At 28.3% G+C, this 14943-nt stretch overlaps 1 protein-coding gene across 10 annotated transcripts in view; it reads left to right on the forward strand.

The window, feature by feature from the left end:
* Positions 1-14943, forward strand: part of Rbcn-3B (WD repeat-containing protein Rbcn-3B) — a 70944-nt gene that overhangs the window by 34161 nt on the left and 21840 nt on the right. For 5 of the 10 annotated variants that reach the window (XM_067284711.1, XM_067284707.1, XM_067284710.1 and 2 more), the window contains 11 exons: positions 161-323; positions 1472-1578; positions 1652-1730; positions 2529-2697; positions 4218-4288; positions 5026-5145; positions 5218-5363; positions 7538-7618; positions 9042-9065; positions 12010-12100; positions 12175-12343. In XM_067284711.1, coding sequence (XP_067140812.1) covers positions 162-323; positions 1472-1578; positions 1652-1730; positions 2529-2697; positions 4218-4288; positions 5026-5145; positions 5218-5363; positions 7538-7618; positions 9042-9065; positions 12010-12100; positions 12175-12343 — 1219 coding nt within the window. In that variant the 5' untranslated portion in view covers position 161. The remainder of the gene's footprint in view (positions 1-160; positions 324-1471; positions 1579-1651; positions 1731-2528; positions 2698-4217; positions 4289-5025; positions 5146-5217; positions 5364-7537; positions 7619-9041; positions 9066-12009; positions 12101-12174; positions 12344-14943) is intronic. The other 5 variants (XM_067284716.1, XM_067284714.1, XM_067284717.1 and 2 more) reach the window with 3 other exon arrangements.

Consider the following 14943-nt stretch of genomic DNA (forward strand, 5'->3'; position numbering starts at 1 on the left):
ATAATTTTATATAATAATTTTAATAGATTTAATATAGAAAATATATACAGTAGTAATAATAAATGTTAATGTGTTATATGTAATTGTATTTAAGAAATATGTATTACGTAAATAAATTGTTGCTTAACATTTATTACTAATATAATTAAACCTTTTACAGAATGACTATTTCTAGTCAACTAGTGATACCTCTAACACTATGGGGTAATCAGGCTCCCACACATTGCATTTCTTCCATTTATTTTACAAGAAATCAAAAAACTATAGTAACTGGATGTAATGATGGACAGATTTGTCTCTGGGATGTTATAGACAATTTAAAAGTAAGTTGTTTATAAATTTCTAAGTGTAACGATTAATATTTAATTATTTATGCATACATACCAAATTTTCTAAACAAAAGAACAAAGACAATAAAAAACATAACTAAATCATTATCATCATTATTGTCAAAACTGTATATAGATTTTTAGTTTGTATACGTATATAATTATCAAGTCTGTATCATATAATGTGTACACTTATATTCTTGAGAATATGACATTTATGTTCTCGATACATGTGGCATAATTTTAAACAAATTCTTATATTTCCAGGATTAGTTATTTTGGTATCTGAATTTAATTATTCCTTCTTATTTGGACAATATTCATTAATTCCAACTGAAGATTCCTTACCTCTGTTTCTCTTATCCATTCCTGATGTCTACTGCTGATTTATTGGGGAGGATTTTTTCTCGTTATTCTACACTTGTTTGACATTCACTTTTACATTTTCGTTAAGTTACGTAGATGATATTTTTAAAAATTACTTTTAATGGGTAACTACTTGAAAATGAATATCTGGTGCATTTGCCATTACAATTTCCACCCAAAACATCGAAGATCACCTTGTACGTTCTTTGTGACGGCAGTTATATCTAGTTCTTTTGATTGGTATTATCTGTATGCCTGCAGCTAAGATAGCTTGTGATTGAGAAACGATAATTTTCCTAGTAAGATGTTATGTATAATTTGTATCTTCAGACACTTGCTTCTACTCAGTGAAGGAATCTTCTTAGTGCCTGCATGTTAGAAAGAATTAAAAGTGGGAAAAAAGTCAAGTATTCTGAAAATTGATTTTAAGAACAAAGGGTTTTTTTTCTGGGATTAATTTATTAAATAGGTTGGTTTGTATCCAAGCATTGACAGATACTTTTTGCATTCTACAAAGTATTTTTTATTACATGGTTTTATTACATAACACTTTGTTTTTTTAAACATAATTTTCAATTCAATAAAAATTACATACCAACATTTAAATGATTAATAGAAACTCATTTAACCCAATTAAATTGAAGTTAGAGAATTTTCATTTACTGATTAATACATTTATTGAAAGTAATATAACAATTCTTAAAGATTGTTTTTTATTAATAATAATTTGAATTATATATAAATAAATTATTAACAAGTTAGTTTAAATGTAATAGATTATACCTCGTTGCTTGCTTTTCGGGCACACTGCACCCGTTCTCTGTTTAACATATGGAAGTAATTCTGCAGATAGTACTCTACTAGTAAGCTCTTCAGAAGCAGGGTAAAAATCTTTAAAATTTTTATATATTTATGTAAAATTTAAAATGTACATTAATTCAAACTTTGTCGTTTAGGGAAATGTCATTATGGGATTTAACGGATGGTCGATGCATAGAAACTACAAAGATGTCATATGTACATACTAACATTCAAGTATGTTTTGAAAGTTTTCCATTTTTTCTTTCCTGTTATTTTATATATAAAACAATTCTATAAGTATAAATTATTTATACTGTTGAGAAATGCATATTAAAAAGCTCTGTATTTTCTTATCTATGAAAAGAAGATAAATCCTATTGACTTTTCTATGCAGAGACAACCCATAAATAGATACCCTGAATGTCAAGAAATGCATGAGGCAATATTAACTCCAAAAAATACATTGCCATATTAGAGAAAGGTCTGCTTCCAATATTCTCCAATGGGCCAATGAAAAAACATCCACTCTGTTTACAGACGATGGAGCTTTTTGTCAAACTTCTAAAAAGATACAGAATTGGCTGGCAACACGACATTCACAAGCTTCCGTGGCCAGTGTCACACAACACAAACCCATCAAACATGTCTGCAATCTATTGGATCATGCAGTTTGACAGTGTTCATGAAAACATGCTCTCCATGGAGAACTTTTAGATTCCTTATGTCCTAAGTGGGCCAATGTTCCACAGGCCAAGATAGCAGCATTTATTTTTATTTATTCCATGCTCAGTTAGGTTAAGGCTTTGTGGTTTTAATGTGCATATATGGTATTTGTATCACATGGATACTGTGAAATAAAAGATTGTCTGAAAATGTGAGTGTATTTACTTATGAGTTGTCTCTGTATATATGAAGATAAAGATGATTCTTCTTTATTTTTATTATCATTTCAATAGTGCATAAGTTATGATTTTTTAAACTTTGATTTTAGAATAAATTTGTTTTAAAATTTGACTAATCATTCTGTTATAGGCATACCATTTAACAGGAGCTAAGGATGTTCATTTGTTTTGTAATGGCTACTATGCAGAAATTTTAGTTATGGATGTTCTTACTCTTGAAGTGATATTTAAATTAGCTTCTCGTATTAGCCCGGATTGGATAAATGCCATACACGTTCTTCGGCCTGTAAAGAGACAAGGTTTTGTATTTGAAATTTCAATTTTAATAATTTTTTAATTATATATTTATAAAAGTAAACATGAAAAAATAAAAATGTGTGTACATTGTTACATTATTATATGAAACATTTAAATAATTTGTAATTATTGGGGTTGATCATAAAATAAGTAGATGACCAAAATTGCAGGTTGACAAAAACAATTTTAATCAAAGTGCCACAGTTGTTAAGGCATTTGTCTCATTTTTCCACCAGGCAGCAGATGCCATGCTTAAAGAAGCTGGTGGGCTGCTGCGACAGCCAGTTCTCCACTGCATTCTTTGCCTTGTTGTCTGATTGAAACTGGCGTCTCTTCAAACCTTTCTTTAACGGACCAGACATGCTGCAGTCACAAGCTGAGGTTGGGGCTGTAGGGGGTAGTCTAACTGCTCCCCACAGAACTGACAGAGCGTATTCTGCAAATTGGGGGTGAGTGTTGTCATGCAAAAGCATGATGCTGTATGAGAGATGGCTGGCACATTTACTCTTTATTGCAACTCGGAGCTTCTTCAGGGTTTTACAACAGGAAGCTGAGTTTATAGCATTCCTTTGGGAAGCCACTCAATGACCACAGGTCCTTCCATGTTGAAGAATAGAGGCAACATGATCTTTCCTGCACTGATTGAGGTTTGAAGCTTCTTAGGCGGTGGGGACCCACCGTGCTTCCATTGTTGACTCCCGCATCATATATGTGTCTTTTAGTGGTGACACCACATTTCATTCCCAGTGATGATGCTGTACAGGAATGAGTCACCCTCTCACTGGTAGCAGCTGAGATGTTCCAGAGAGGCACCCATTCTTTGCTGATGCTATTCCTCTATCAGAAACTTTGGAACCCACATGCAGCAAATTTTTTGGTATCACAACTGTTGTCATATGATGATACATCAAAAATCTGGTCTCAGCTCATGCCTGACTGTTGGCTAGCCATATGGACTTTTTCAGATTTTCTTCACATGTCTATGAGAAAATAACCCTATTTAGGTATTAGTCTTCATAAAAGACATTTCCCTTGGCAGATCACTCATATTGCATTGCCTTATCCTATCAAACCAAACATTAATTAAAAGATATATGGAAATAGACATACTATTTACTAATATTTTTGTTCATTCAATAGATCAACATCAAGTAAATGGAATGTGGAACTATGAAATCTATACATGATTAATCTAATAACAACCCACCACTAGCATATTTATATTCTGTATTAAAATAATAATATATTCAAAAATACAATCAGTATGAGATATTTTGTATTAATAGTGATAGAGAAGAACTAATTCAAAATATTCAAACATGTAATAAAGTACTATATTGATAACTTAATAATTTAGGAAGAAATATTTTCTTTCATGTAAGAAATGACTTTTTACAGCAAAGAAATTCCTGATCAATTATTTATAATTTTGAATGTCCACAAAAAAAATATATGTATATTTATTTAAAATATAATTTCAGTTCTAATTGTATTTATTAAATACTTTAAAATATATTGGCAGATGACGTTGTTGTAGCATTATCTGCATCTGGAATGGTAAAAGTGTGGACTTTAAGTGGAAATGAATCAAAGGTAATAAATACTGCAGAGTAAGAAATTTAAAAACTGTTTTGAATTTATTATTTTAACTAATTAATTTTATTAAAAAATTTATACAATAATTTTTATCATTAAGTTGAATGTTATATAGTCTGAGACTGTTAAAAATAAACAAATAAAAGCTTACTGGAATTATTTCTATCCGATAAAACAACAGTAAGCTTTTATTTGTTTATTTTTGCATTAATGGCTGTGCCGGCCAAGACTTACAGAAGAGTGGTTATTATTGGTTAACTGAAGATGGCTGCTTAAAGCAGTTGAAAACGTTTTTACGTAATTAAAAATAGTGCTGGAACGTAAAAAACAGGTTGTTGTTTATGAGACTGTTAATAATTGAAAATAAATTGTAAAGAGAACCAAAGACAATTATTGAATTACTGTGTAAAATTTTGCAATTATTAAACTGGAAAATTTCAAAGAAACTAACTGTATTCAGCTAAAATACATTCTGAAATTCACTTTTCAATTAATGGTTTTTCAAAGAAAAATGTTTGACCGAAGAGGGAACAATAGTTTCAAAATAATTTTAATATAAGTTTTCTGGATAAAATTAGTTTTCTTATATTCTCAACAAATTCTTGTTGTCATAAAAATATTGAAATATATTATATATCTTGGAAAATTAATTATAATAAACTTAATCTAATAATAATGACTCCATATATATTTAATTTCAATATTAAAGATTTAAAAACATTTTTTTTCTATAGAATAATGAACCAATTTATGAAAATGAATCAAAACGAATTAAATGTTTAAATGCTTTGAAATTAACTTGTTGTGCTTATAATCAAAGAACTATTCTTATTGTATGTGCCAAATACTGGCAGGTAAGATATAATGGTTTATTATTGTAGTGTATTTATTAAATAATTATTAATAAACAACAACATTTTTTTAAGATATTTGATGCTGGTGACTTTTCTTTACTGTGTTCATTGGAAAATCGTATTGGAGAAAGGTGGACAGGTGGCGATTTTTTCTCTGCAGATAGAGTATTAATATGGAGTGATGGTGGGAAAGGATATTTATACAAACTACCAACAAAGTATGAGATTTATTTTGTTTATTTTATTTTATATAAACACACTGCCAAGCTTTACATATACAAATTAAATGCATCAACTTGTTACATTGATTTCATTGATTTTGTAGTTATTTGGTTTTAGCATAGGAAAACTAAATTTGCAAAATATAGATATTATGTAAAATTTTTAAGCAAATGTCATATTGTCTTAAGTAATTTGTTGTTGTTATAGTTAACATAAATATACATATACTGTATTTAAATGTTTTAGTTTTAAAAATAGAAGCAAGTGCTTTTATAGAATACAATTTGAGTTTTGCTTCTTATATAATTTTTAAAATGCATTTAATTTTTCTGCTTTTTTTGTAAAGCTCAAAGCTCTATCTGTTGTTATTTATAAAGTTATTTTATTATAATACTTGTCAAAATATTAAAAGAAAGTTATTGTTTTGCATTTAAATTATGCTTTATAATTTGTTTCTTAAATTTAAAAAAATGTTCGGAATTATGATGATACTGATGTTAATGATAAAAACAATTATGGGATAGTACAAAAATATATATAAAGTTGAACCAAGTTTTCAGGGGAAATGAGAAAAAATATTTCATATCATACAATTGTATTTTATTTGCAATTTTTTAAAATGATGACAAATTATCTGTTATGGTTGAAAGCTTACATACCTCATTTATTATGAGTGTGTAAGAATTATTAATGCAAATATGCATAAGTTTATAACTATGAGTAGTAAAAGTTATGCAAAATAAAAGTTTTATTTGAGCCAATAGCTGAATTTGAGTGAACTATATCACTAATTTGAATAATAAGAAAAAAAAACTGGAGTATCAAAGGATATTTTTATCATTATTAAAATTTTATATTAAACTGAAGAAATATCTGGAGATAATCGTTATGGAATATAGATTATCAATCATAGAATATTATAAGATGTTATTTTTAAATTTGTAGGATAAATTTGACACTGTTTTTGTATTCTGCAGTAAAAAGAAAAGAACAAATAAACAAAAGAGTAAAAATGTGTTAAATTATAAAATGTTACAATTAAAATTCAAAAAATAATTTTTCAATATTTTTACATTAATTATAATGTAAATATTTTAATGTCCTGGGATGTTGTATATTAATATTTGCCTCAAAAAAATCATTTTTTTTATTATGTAGTTAGTTATTACATAGTAATTCATTAAAAAAATTCAGTATTTTTTTAATGAATTATTGTTCTCTGAATGATACAGAGTAAAATCACAATCTTGCATCTTATTAGAAATCAGCATAAAAATTGAATTATAATATTTTGATTAATATTTAAGAATACTTTTTTTTACTACAATACAATTTCATATTAATGATGAAAACATTGTTTTCTGCCATAAAAGAATAAACAAGAATGCATTATGAATTGTACATAATATATCCACATAACATTCATATTTTTTATTACATATAGTTTAATACATTGTTATATTAGAACTTATGACAAAACATTAAATATGTTGTCATTTATCTATACGTAACATCATTACAGCCAGTTTCGCTTATATAAAGTTACATCAGTTTTATTGACTTGCTAATTGCCATGAGTATGAGAAAAACTAAATTGCATTTAACTTTTTTCTTACTATTTATTTATTTAAATTAATATAGATGTCCTGATATAGATTAGATATTATTTTACAGCTGTTTAAAGTTAATATTGTTAGCAATGAATTATTATAAAACACAAAATTTGCAGTGTCTGTTATGAAATTTCAAGGTTGGGCTACTGAAAATTGTCAAAGGATTATGTAGAAAAAATACAAATATTTGCATTTTTTAAATGCTATAAATAAAATAATGCATGATTTTTAAAAGTTAAAATTTATATTAGGAATTTTTAAATTGTAATTTAAAACAGATGATATTTTTAATTCTTATTTGAAACTTTTCAGCAATATATAATATAAATTTTCTATAACTTAATGCATTTAAGTTTATTTTCAGAAACGATAATGTATATTTTTGATACATCATTACAAAGAAAGCAAAACATGTTTATAGTCTGTTTAAGATAACTTTGGTTTATACTAAGTTTGATTAATACAATCTAATAATTGATAGAAAGTAATTGATAACAGTAATGGAAAAAGTTTTATGTAATACATAACAGTTTTGCAAATAATGTTTCGTATTTCAGCATCTCTTTAATTTCGCCACAGTCTTCGATGGACGGAGATATTTTAGCTGGAAACGAACAATATTTATCGCAGTATCCAAAGTTAGTATGAACAGACTAAGTAAACATTACCTGCATGTTTTATGTGAATTAATTGAGTTTTGATACCAAAAATTAATTTTTTGAGTGTTATTATTAAATGGTTTTGCCAAATGGATTTATTTTCGATTTGGCCGCCCCTCCTAATTATGACTTAACCCTTATGGCATGCGTTTAACCAAATTTGATTTTGCTTAAATTACTTGTTTGATATACAAAATATTTATTTTTGAATAAGTTAGAAGAGTTTGAGTGAGCACTTGAAGAAAACAACTGCATTAATGAGTTTAAGTAAAATATAATTTGACATTGAATCAAAGAAATTGAATGTGAAGTGTTTAGATTGAATTTGAGTAAAGTGTATATTTTCAAAGAAAAATTTTTGTTGACTGTTTTTAAAATACTGCATACTATTTTTTTATTCAATAACAATTGCATAAATGGGTAATTACTATATAAATTATTATAATTTCTTCTAATTTTAATTACTCCATTTGTGTTAACGAAACTGAGAATAATTTTGACTTTCTATTCAATGAACTGTGTAAGTAAATATAATAAATTTGAGAGAGAATTAGAAACAGAATTAAACAAGAAAGGAAAGTTTCATCAACTCCTTTAATTATAATATTAAAACAAGATTTTCATTTTATTTCATGCTTAAAAGACACATTTTCTTCTACATTGGCTATATGTGATAGTTCCAATTTATTTAAGGTAATGCAAACTGAGGATACCTCATAATGCGGAAGGGAACATTCGGCAAATTATTATATAAACTAGATTTTGATGGATTAATGCGTAAGATGTACGTTAGCTTAGAATGACATATTGAACACGATGACTTCTGAATTATGCAATAAAACACTTTAATAAGCAAGCTCCAAATAATATTAAAAGAGAATGCAAATCTGTTTACTGTAATACATTTAAGCATTTGCCTATATCACAAAGGAATCTTGATTCGAGTTCATTCATATCTTTGCAATGTGGATTGAACTTTTATGGCCTCTTTGGAACTAGTGCTGCACTACCATTTAAAAGGTGTCACCCGAGCCGACCGACACCATTTACGATCGAGCCCAGCTTAGTGACAAAATTATGGTTTGTGATATAGTCCACAGTGTGCTTCACTTTACATTAAAAGTAAACTAAACATATTTCTGAAATGATCGATCAGTGAACTGTTTACAAGGATTGTGGTAAATTCTCATCACATTTTTATTGTTTGATTTTGTTTCCTTAATTGTTTTCTCTCAAAGTTTACTATATTTACTGTGGATCATTTTGTGTGATGATTGAATTATTCAAAAGCAAAAATTAATTGTTTATGTATAATTAATGTTTACTGTATTTTCTCCTGTTTAATGGTTTGCAAAATGAGAAATTTGCAATGTTAAATATGTATTTATTATATTTTTGACAGCAAACTGAAAGGAAAAGCAATTAGGTCAGTATTGAAAAGGAATTCGTTTTATTGGCTCTTTCTGCTAGATTCTGTTTGTTTTTGATGCTTGCTGAAGAAAATAATGTTGTAAAGCTGTCATATTTAATTAAAGAATTAATCGGCTTTTTTTGCATGAGTTAAATTTTTGAAACTTTTTGAAATGTTAATGATAATTTCTATTATATATGATATCGTTTATTTTTTGATAAAATAAATGATTTAATAAACTATAAAAATGAATTATTTTTACATTAATTTACTAAAAAATAAATTATTTATCAGAAAAAAAAACTTATTTTAATTTGATTAACAAATTGAATAAAGAGTTTTTCAGAAATATCAGTAGAAGTGCGTGAACTTGCATAATTAAAACGTCTTTCCATTTTAGAATGAATTGTATGCAAGTTTATCTCATTTGGATGATTATTTTTGAAAAACCTTAATTCGATTCTTTTGTGAATTTTCTTTCTGTTAAAATACAGTTTCTTTATAATTCAATGACAGTTAATCTTAAGCTTTTTGATAAAGTTATTGTAATAATAAATATTGTAAGATAATGGAAGAATAATCAATTAATTGATGTGAAGCAAAATGCATTTTTATGAATTTTCTCATAAACTTTAAAAAAATATATTAAAATTAGCTTTTAACAGCTGTATGTAATTTGCAATTTGATTGCTTTCAATAAAGCAAGTGAATTACAAATAACATGTAACAACAGGTGCATGCAGCAGATGTGACATGTAGCTGTTTCAAATTAAGAATGACTAAATCTTAACATATATTTCAGTTAACATCCTCTACTGAAGACTATTGAAGATGTCCATAATTTATTCACCTGATTAAGAAATTAAATAGAGAAACTAACACATAACAATGTGTAGTTAACTGTTTTTAGAGAACTCTAAAACTTTTTTACGAACATTTGGGACTGTTGTGTCTTTTTAGTAAACTTCCATGCATGCTCCTTTTCTCTTGAATATCAAGTCTGTGCTCAGTTTCTCTCCAACTGTTTTTAACACCTTTGATACTGTATTGCTGGACAGTTTTGTCTTTTAATTTGTCCATGCTAGTTATCTGTTTTGCATACACTTTACTTCCATGAGACTCCCTTCGCCAGGGAGATACAGAAGAGGGTGATGTTGGATACCTTGGTGCAACGCAGTTGATTGCTATCCGACAATTTGGGAATTTCTTGTCGTGGAAATTGCATAGTGTGGGGAATGTTTTGAGGTAATGTGTAGTTACCTATTTTTTAATATTTGTTATAGTTTCCTCCTCCATTGAGTTTCTTAATTAGGTGAATAAATTAAGCATATACTGTATTTCTATCAATTTTATTATTCAGTCTACAAATTTTTCTAGGGAGAGATCATTCTAGAAAAAACATACTAAAATTTTGTCTTCAGAATGGATAGCTTTAAGAGTGATGAAATGTTGATCTATATCCTTCAGATCCACAGAAATCCACAATAAGCATTTAAGCTTTATAAAGATGGCAGATTAAGCAGGAATGTAATTTTCTAGAATTGTTTTTCCCCTTTATTCTTGGTAATTAAAATTTACTAGAATTGAATTTAGTAGCAGTATAATTAATTTACAAATATAGTGTAGTCCTGCCAGGAAGTTTTCCAAAAGAATAAACAGTTTAAAACTTTTGAATAAAATAAAACGCACGAGATTATGCCTAAATTAAATTAAATGCTATAATAAGATTAAATGTAAATACATTAGATTGATGGTACTCGTAAATGCTAATCTTTAGCTTGAAAGTTCTCTGAAAAAGTTAATTTTTTAAATTGCAACATTTTAAAAAACCATTAAAGATGGGTTTCAACTCCAAATGGTGCTTATTATAGAGCATTGCTTATAAAGTAAATTTGATTGCTCCAATTGCATTGATTTATAGTAATGAAAAAGACTTATCTGCAAAGTCTATAATTATATTTTGACTTAATATTATTGTGTAAATTAGATAGTTTTGTTGTTATAAACATGCCCTCTTTGAATAAGAAAGTCTTAAACAAATATACAGGGTGTTCAATAAGTCTGAGTCTGTAGGAGTTATATTGATTGCTTATGCTCTTATGGGTGAAGCATGGCACTGAGTAAGGAGGGATGAATGCATTATTTTGATGGTGCAACGCTTGGTCGTTGCCAAAGAGTTTAAACAGCTATATCCAGACCACTGTATGTAATTGGTGGGAAGTCTGGATATGACCTGTTAAACTATTTGGCAACAACTTCACATCGACCTAGAGTTGCACCATCAAAATAATGCATTCGTCCCTCCTTACTCGATGCCTTACCTCACCTGCAAGAAACATAACTCCTATGCAGCCAGACTTACGGGATACCCTATATATATTAAGTGGGACAACAAGAATGAATAATTGTACCTTGTGAGGAAGTCAATTTTAAATAGAATTATTCTAGCCACAAACAGAAGTTTTTTAAAATATTTCAAATTTTGAACTACGACAATTGTTTTAACAGAAAGAAAAAAATTTTTAATAATCAATTGAATGAATTTTAATAATAAATTTTAATGTTTTGTAACTTTTTCTGTTATCACAATTCTCTCTTTTTTAAACTTATATATATTGATTTAGGACTTTGGATTTTATATATAATTTTGAATGCAGTTTCCATTCTGACTCTTTAACTGTTAGTCCATGAGTAATGTTTATACTGCAGATATTTATATTTCAGTAATGCTCACTCATAAAGTTGTTTTTTTTTTTCTTTTTGTGCATTTATAATCATTCTCCTCATTCTTTTTTCTCCCTTATAGTTAGTTGCCTGATGTATTTTGTTCTCTTTTGTCTGTCGTGATGTTGATACTGTTGGCATGAGTCAGATATTTGTCTCTATGCATGCTATTTTTTATATAAATTTGTTTTTTGTTTCTATAATATATTTTAACTTGAACATTTTATGAAAACAGTTCCATTGTTGGAAACAAAGAATTCCATTCGCCTGCAAAGATCGATGATCAACCATTTTTATACTGCATACTCTCTGTTCAGAACGATGAGGTTGGTTTACCTCATTTCTAATCTTGATTCACGATAAGCGTAACTGGTTCATTCTTAATTTTCATATTTTGCAGCGTCTTCTTTGTCCACCTGCCATGAATTACTTTCTCACGACCAGAGGTACATTCCAGAGATTATTATTAAGAGGCGACTCTAGTGGAAGAGTTGTAATTTGGAGCATTCCCGAAGTCACAAATCGAGATTTGAGTCTCGTTCAGCAGGAATCGTTTGATAAAGTACCAGGTATTTTTAATAAATTACTTTCTGAAATAAAATTATACACACATTCAATAGAATTTTTCTGAAATTTTAAAGGAATAATTATTTATTTAAATAGCATCTGGGGCATTATTCTTTATGCTATTTACCCAAGTAGCCAGCGCTGCTTCCATCCAAATATAATCAAATATGGACTAATTATAATATTAAATTTGAAAATATACACATTCATAAATACATTTAAATTAAACCTGTAATTAAGATTGGGAATCTGTCCAAAAAAAAGAAAAAATACAAGTAACTTACCTATAAAAGAAGAAATATTAGCATGAACAGTCCACCAACTTCAAATAGATCTCCCAATATAACCAACAGTGTATAAATATAAGTCAGATGTTAATTTATGTTCAGCCAATAAATGACAGACATCTAAGCAAGAATTTTCATTACAAAATCAACACAATTCTTTTATATAATTTGACAAAAAGAAAATTGCATTGCATCTGATCTACAATAGAAGTCGTCCATTAAGTTTAGCCAGATCTCCTCTAAAAATAATAATGAAACTCTTGAATATTCTTGATTTTACATGCTGGTGGCTATACTGTATTTTAACTTGGTCATCATATAGTGAAGAATACAACGGATTACAAAAATGTCAAATTCGCTTTAGGAATGTGAATATACCAAAAAGTATAAGTAGGATATATAATTAACTCTTTCCCGGCCAGGGTACCGATCTATCATTACCCTGGTTGTTAAGCAAAACGGCCAGGGTAACGATTGATCGTTACCCTGTTAACAATCGATTTTTATAAAATTTATCGACAACAGATGTTAGCACTTAACGGCATCGTCTTGTTTATCGTCTGTTTCACATATTTTTGTCCAGGTGGTGTTTTGTCGACTTAAAAAATTTTAATTATCGTTTTTTTTCCTTAATTTTTCATTTTCTGATAACTTTTTATTTCATTTTTAGCATATTCATGCAATAATATTACTATAATAAGTTCATTAATGCTATAATAAGTTTATTCAGCTATAATATGTTAATGCATTATAAATATTCAAGTTATGACCTTCAGTTCTGATATTTTATATATTTTTTCAATTTTTAATTTTTAATTTTTTTTTTAAATTTAAAATATCAGCAAATGTTACATCTATTGCTACTGGTAATCATATGTTTATTACAAAAATATATAATCTTGTTTTATATAAAATGAATAAAGTATATTAGTTCATTATATTATTTGAAAGCAGAATAAAGTTCAGATTTCAAACAAATGTTTGATATAATTTGCGATAATTTCACAACAAATACACATACATGTATAAATGTTATATCAAATTGTACAGAACAATATTCTACGTCATTCTGGCTCGGTGACAATAGGAACGAAGTAACCAGACATTGTTAATTTTGACAAAAAGTAACAAATTTTCGAGTTTGAATGTCAGTTATCATATGATATATTTTTTTTCTCATAAATTTTTCAAACAAACTTTATTGAAAAATGTCGTATTTAAAACTAACTATATTGATAAATAATAATGCCTGATTCACCTATTTTGCCCTTGGCCGTTTTACAAAATAAGGGGGTGTGGCAAACGGCAGGCTAAGGGTTAATTATTTTAATTCTCATATATATATATATATACATTAGAATTGGGATTTATATCATTAATTTTGCTTGGAAACTGCATAAAATTTTATAAAAGTTGTTTACAAGAGGGGAAGTTGCACTCATAGTTAAGGAGAAAGAGGAAATCAAACTTCCTTTCTTACAAGTCCTCTACCCCCGCTATATGTCAGCACACTGCCCAGAGTAACAGCAATCCCTTGGATGCTATTGGGCAGATAGCCTGTTAAAAAGGGAATTTTCCTGCCGTTCAAGCCAGTTCATCATAATTGTAATTGCCACATAACCACGGCAGTTCATCATAACATTGATCTTGCCATAAGAGAGGCAGTTCTCCAAGTCCCTGAATTGCCATTTACTCCAGACAGTTCGCTGCCATATAGAAAGTCTCGGTAATAATTTAACTTGTGCATTTGCATAAAGAAGAAGAAAATTCCCGCAAATTCATCATCATCCTGTAATTCTCCACACTCAGAAGATGTCGATGAATACTACGTAAGTGAGGTAGTATAATTTAAGTATTGTAAACTCTCTCTCACGACTAGAGTAGTATAGGAATTTAATGGTCACTCAGTATTTTGTATTCCACTTCATTTGTTTCATTAAATTTTGTTATTGTTTTATAATGGCCTTGTTGATTAGTCACGATCTTATTGCATATCTGTGGTTTCCCCACTCATCATCATCGTAGAAGCCCTCCTATTCATAATTTCTATATGCGTGATAGGGTGCGAATCCCTATCTGGTGTCGGGAGCCTGACAAAGACCGAGATTTCACGATCTTATGGTCTTCTTTTAAAATTAATCCACATAAAATCACCATCCTACTACTCGGATGGGATTTGCCATCCTGTTGCCAATTAAGTGGTGGAATGTCTAACCCAGACTCTCTACCCCTGGCTATCCTCACATATATATATATACAGCTGAATTACACAAATATGAAATAATGTGATTTTTACAGCTGTAAAGATAAATAAT

The sequence above is a fragment of the Centruroides vittatus genome, unplaced genomic scaffold (assembly GCF_030686945.1).
Source record: "Centruroides vittatus isolate TY-2023 unplaced genomic scaffold, ASM3068694v2 scaffold_1444, whole genome shotgun sequence".
NCBI lineage: Eukaryota > Metazoa > Arthropoda > Arachnida > Scorpiones > Buthidae > Centruroides > Centruroides vittatus.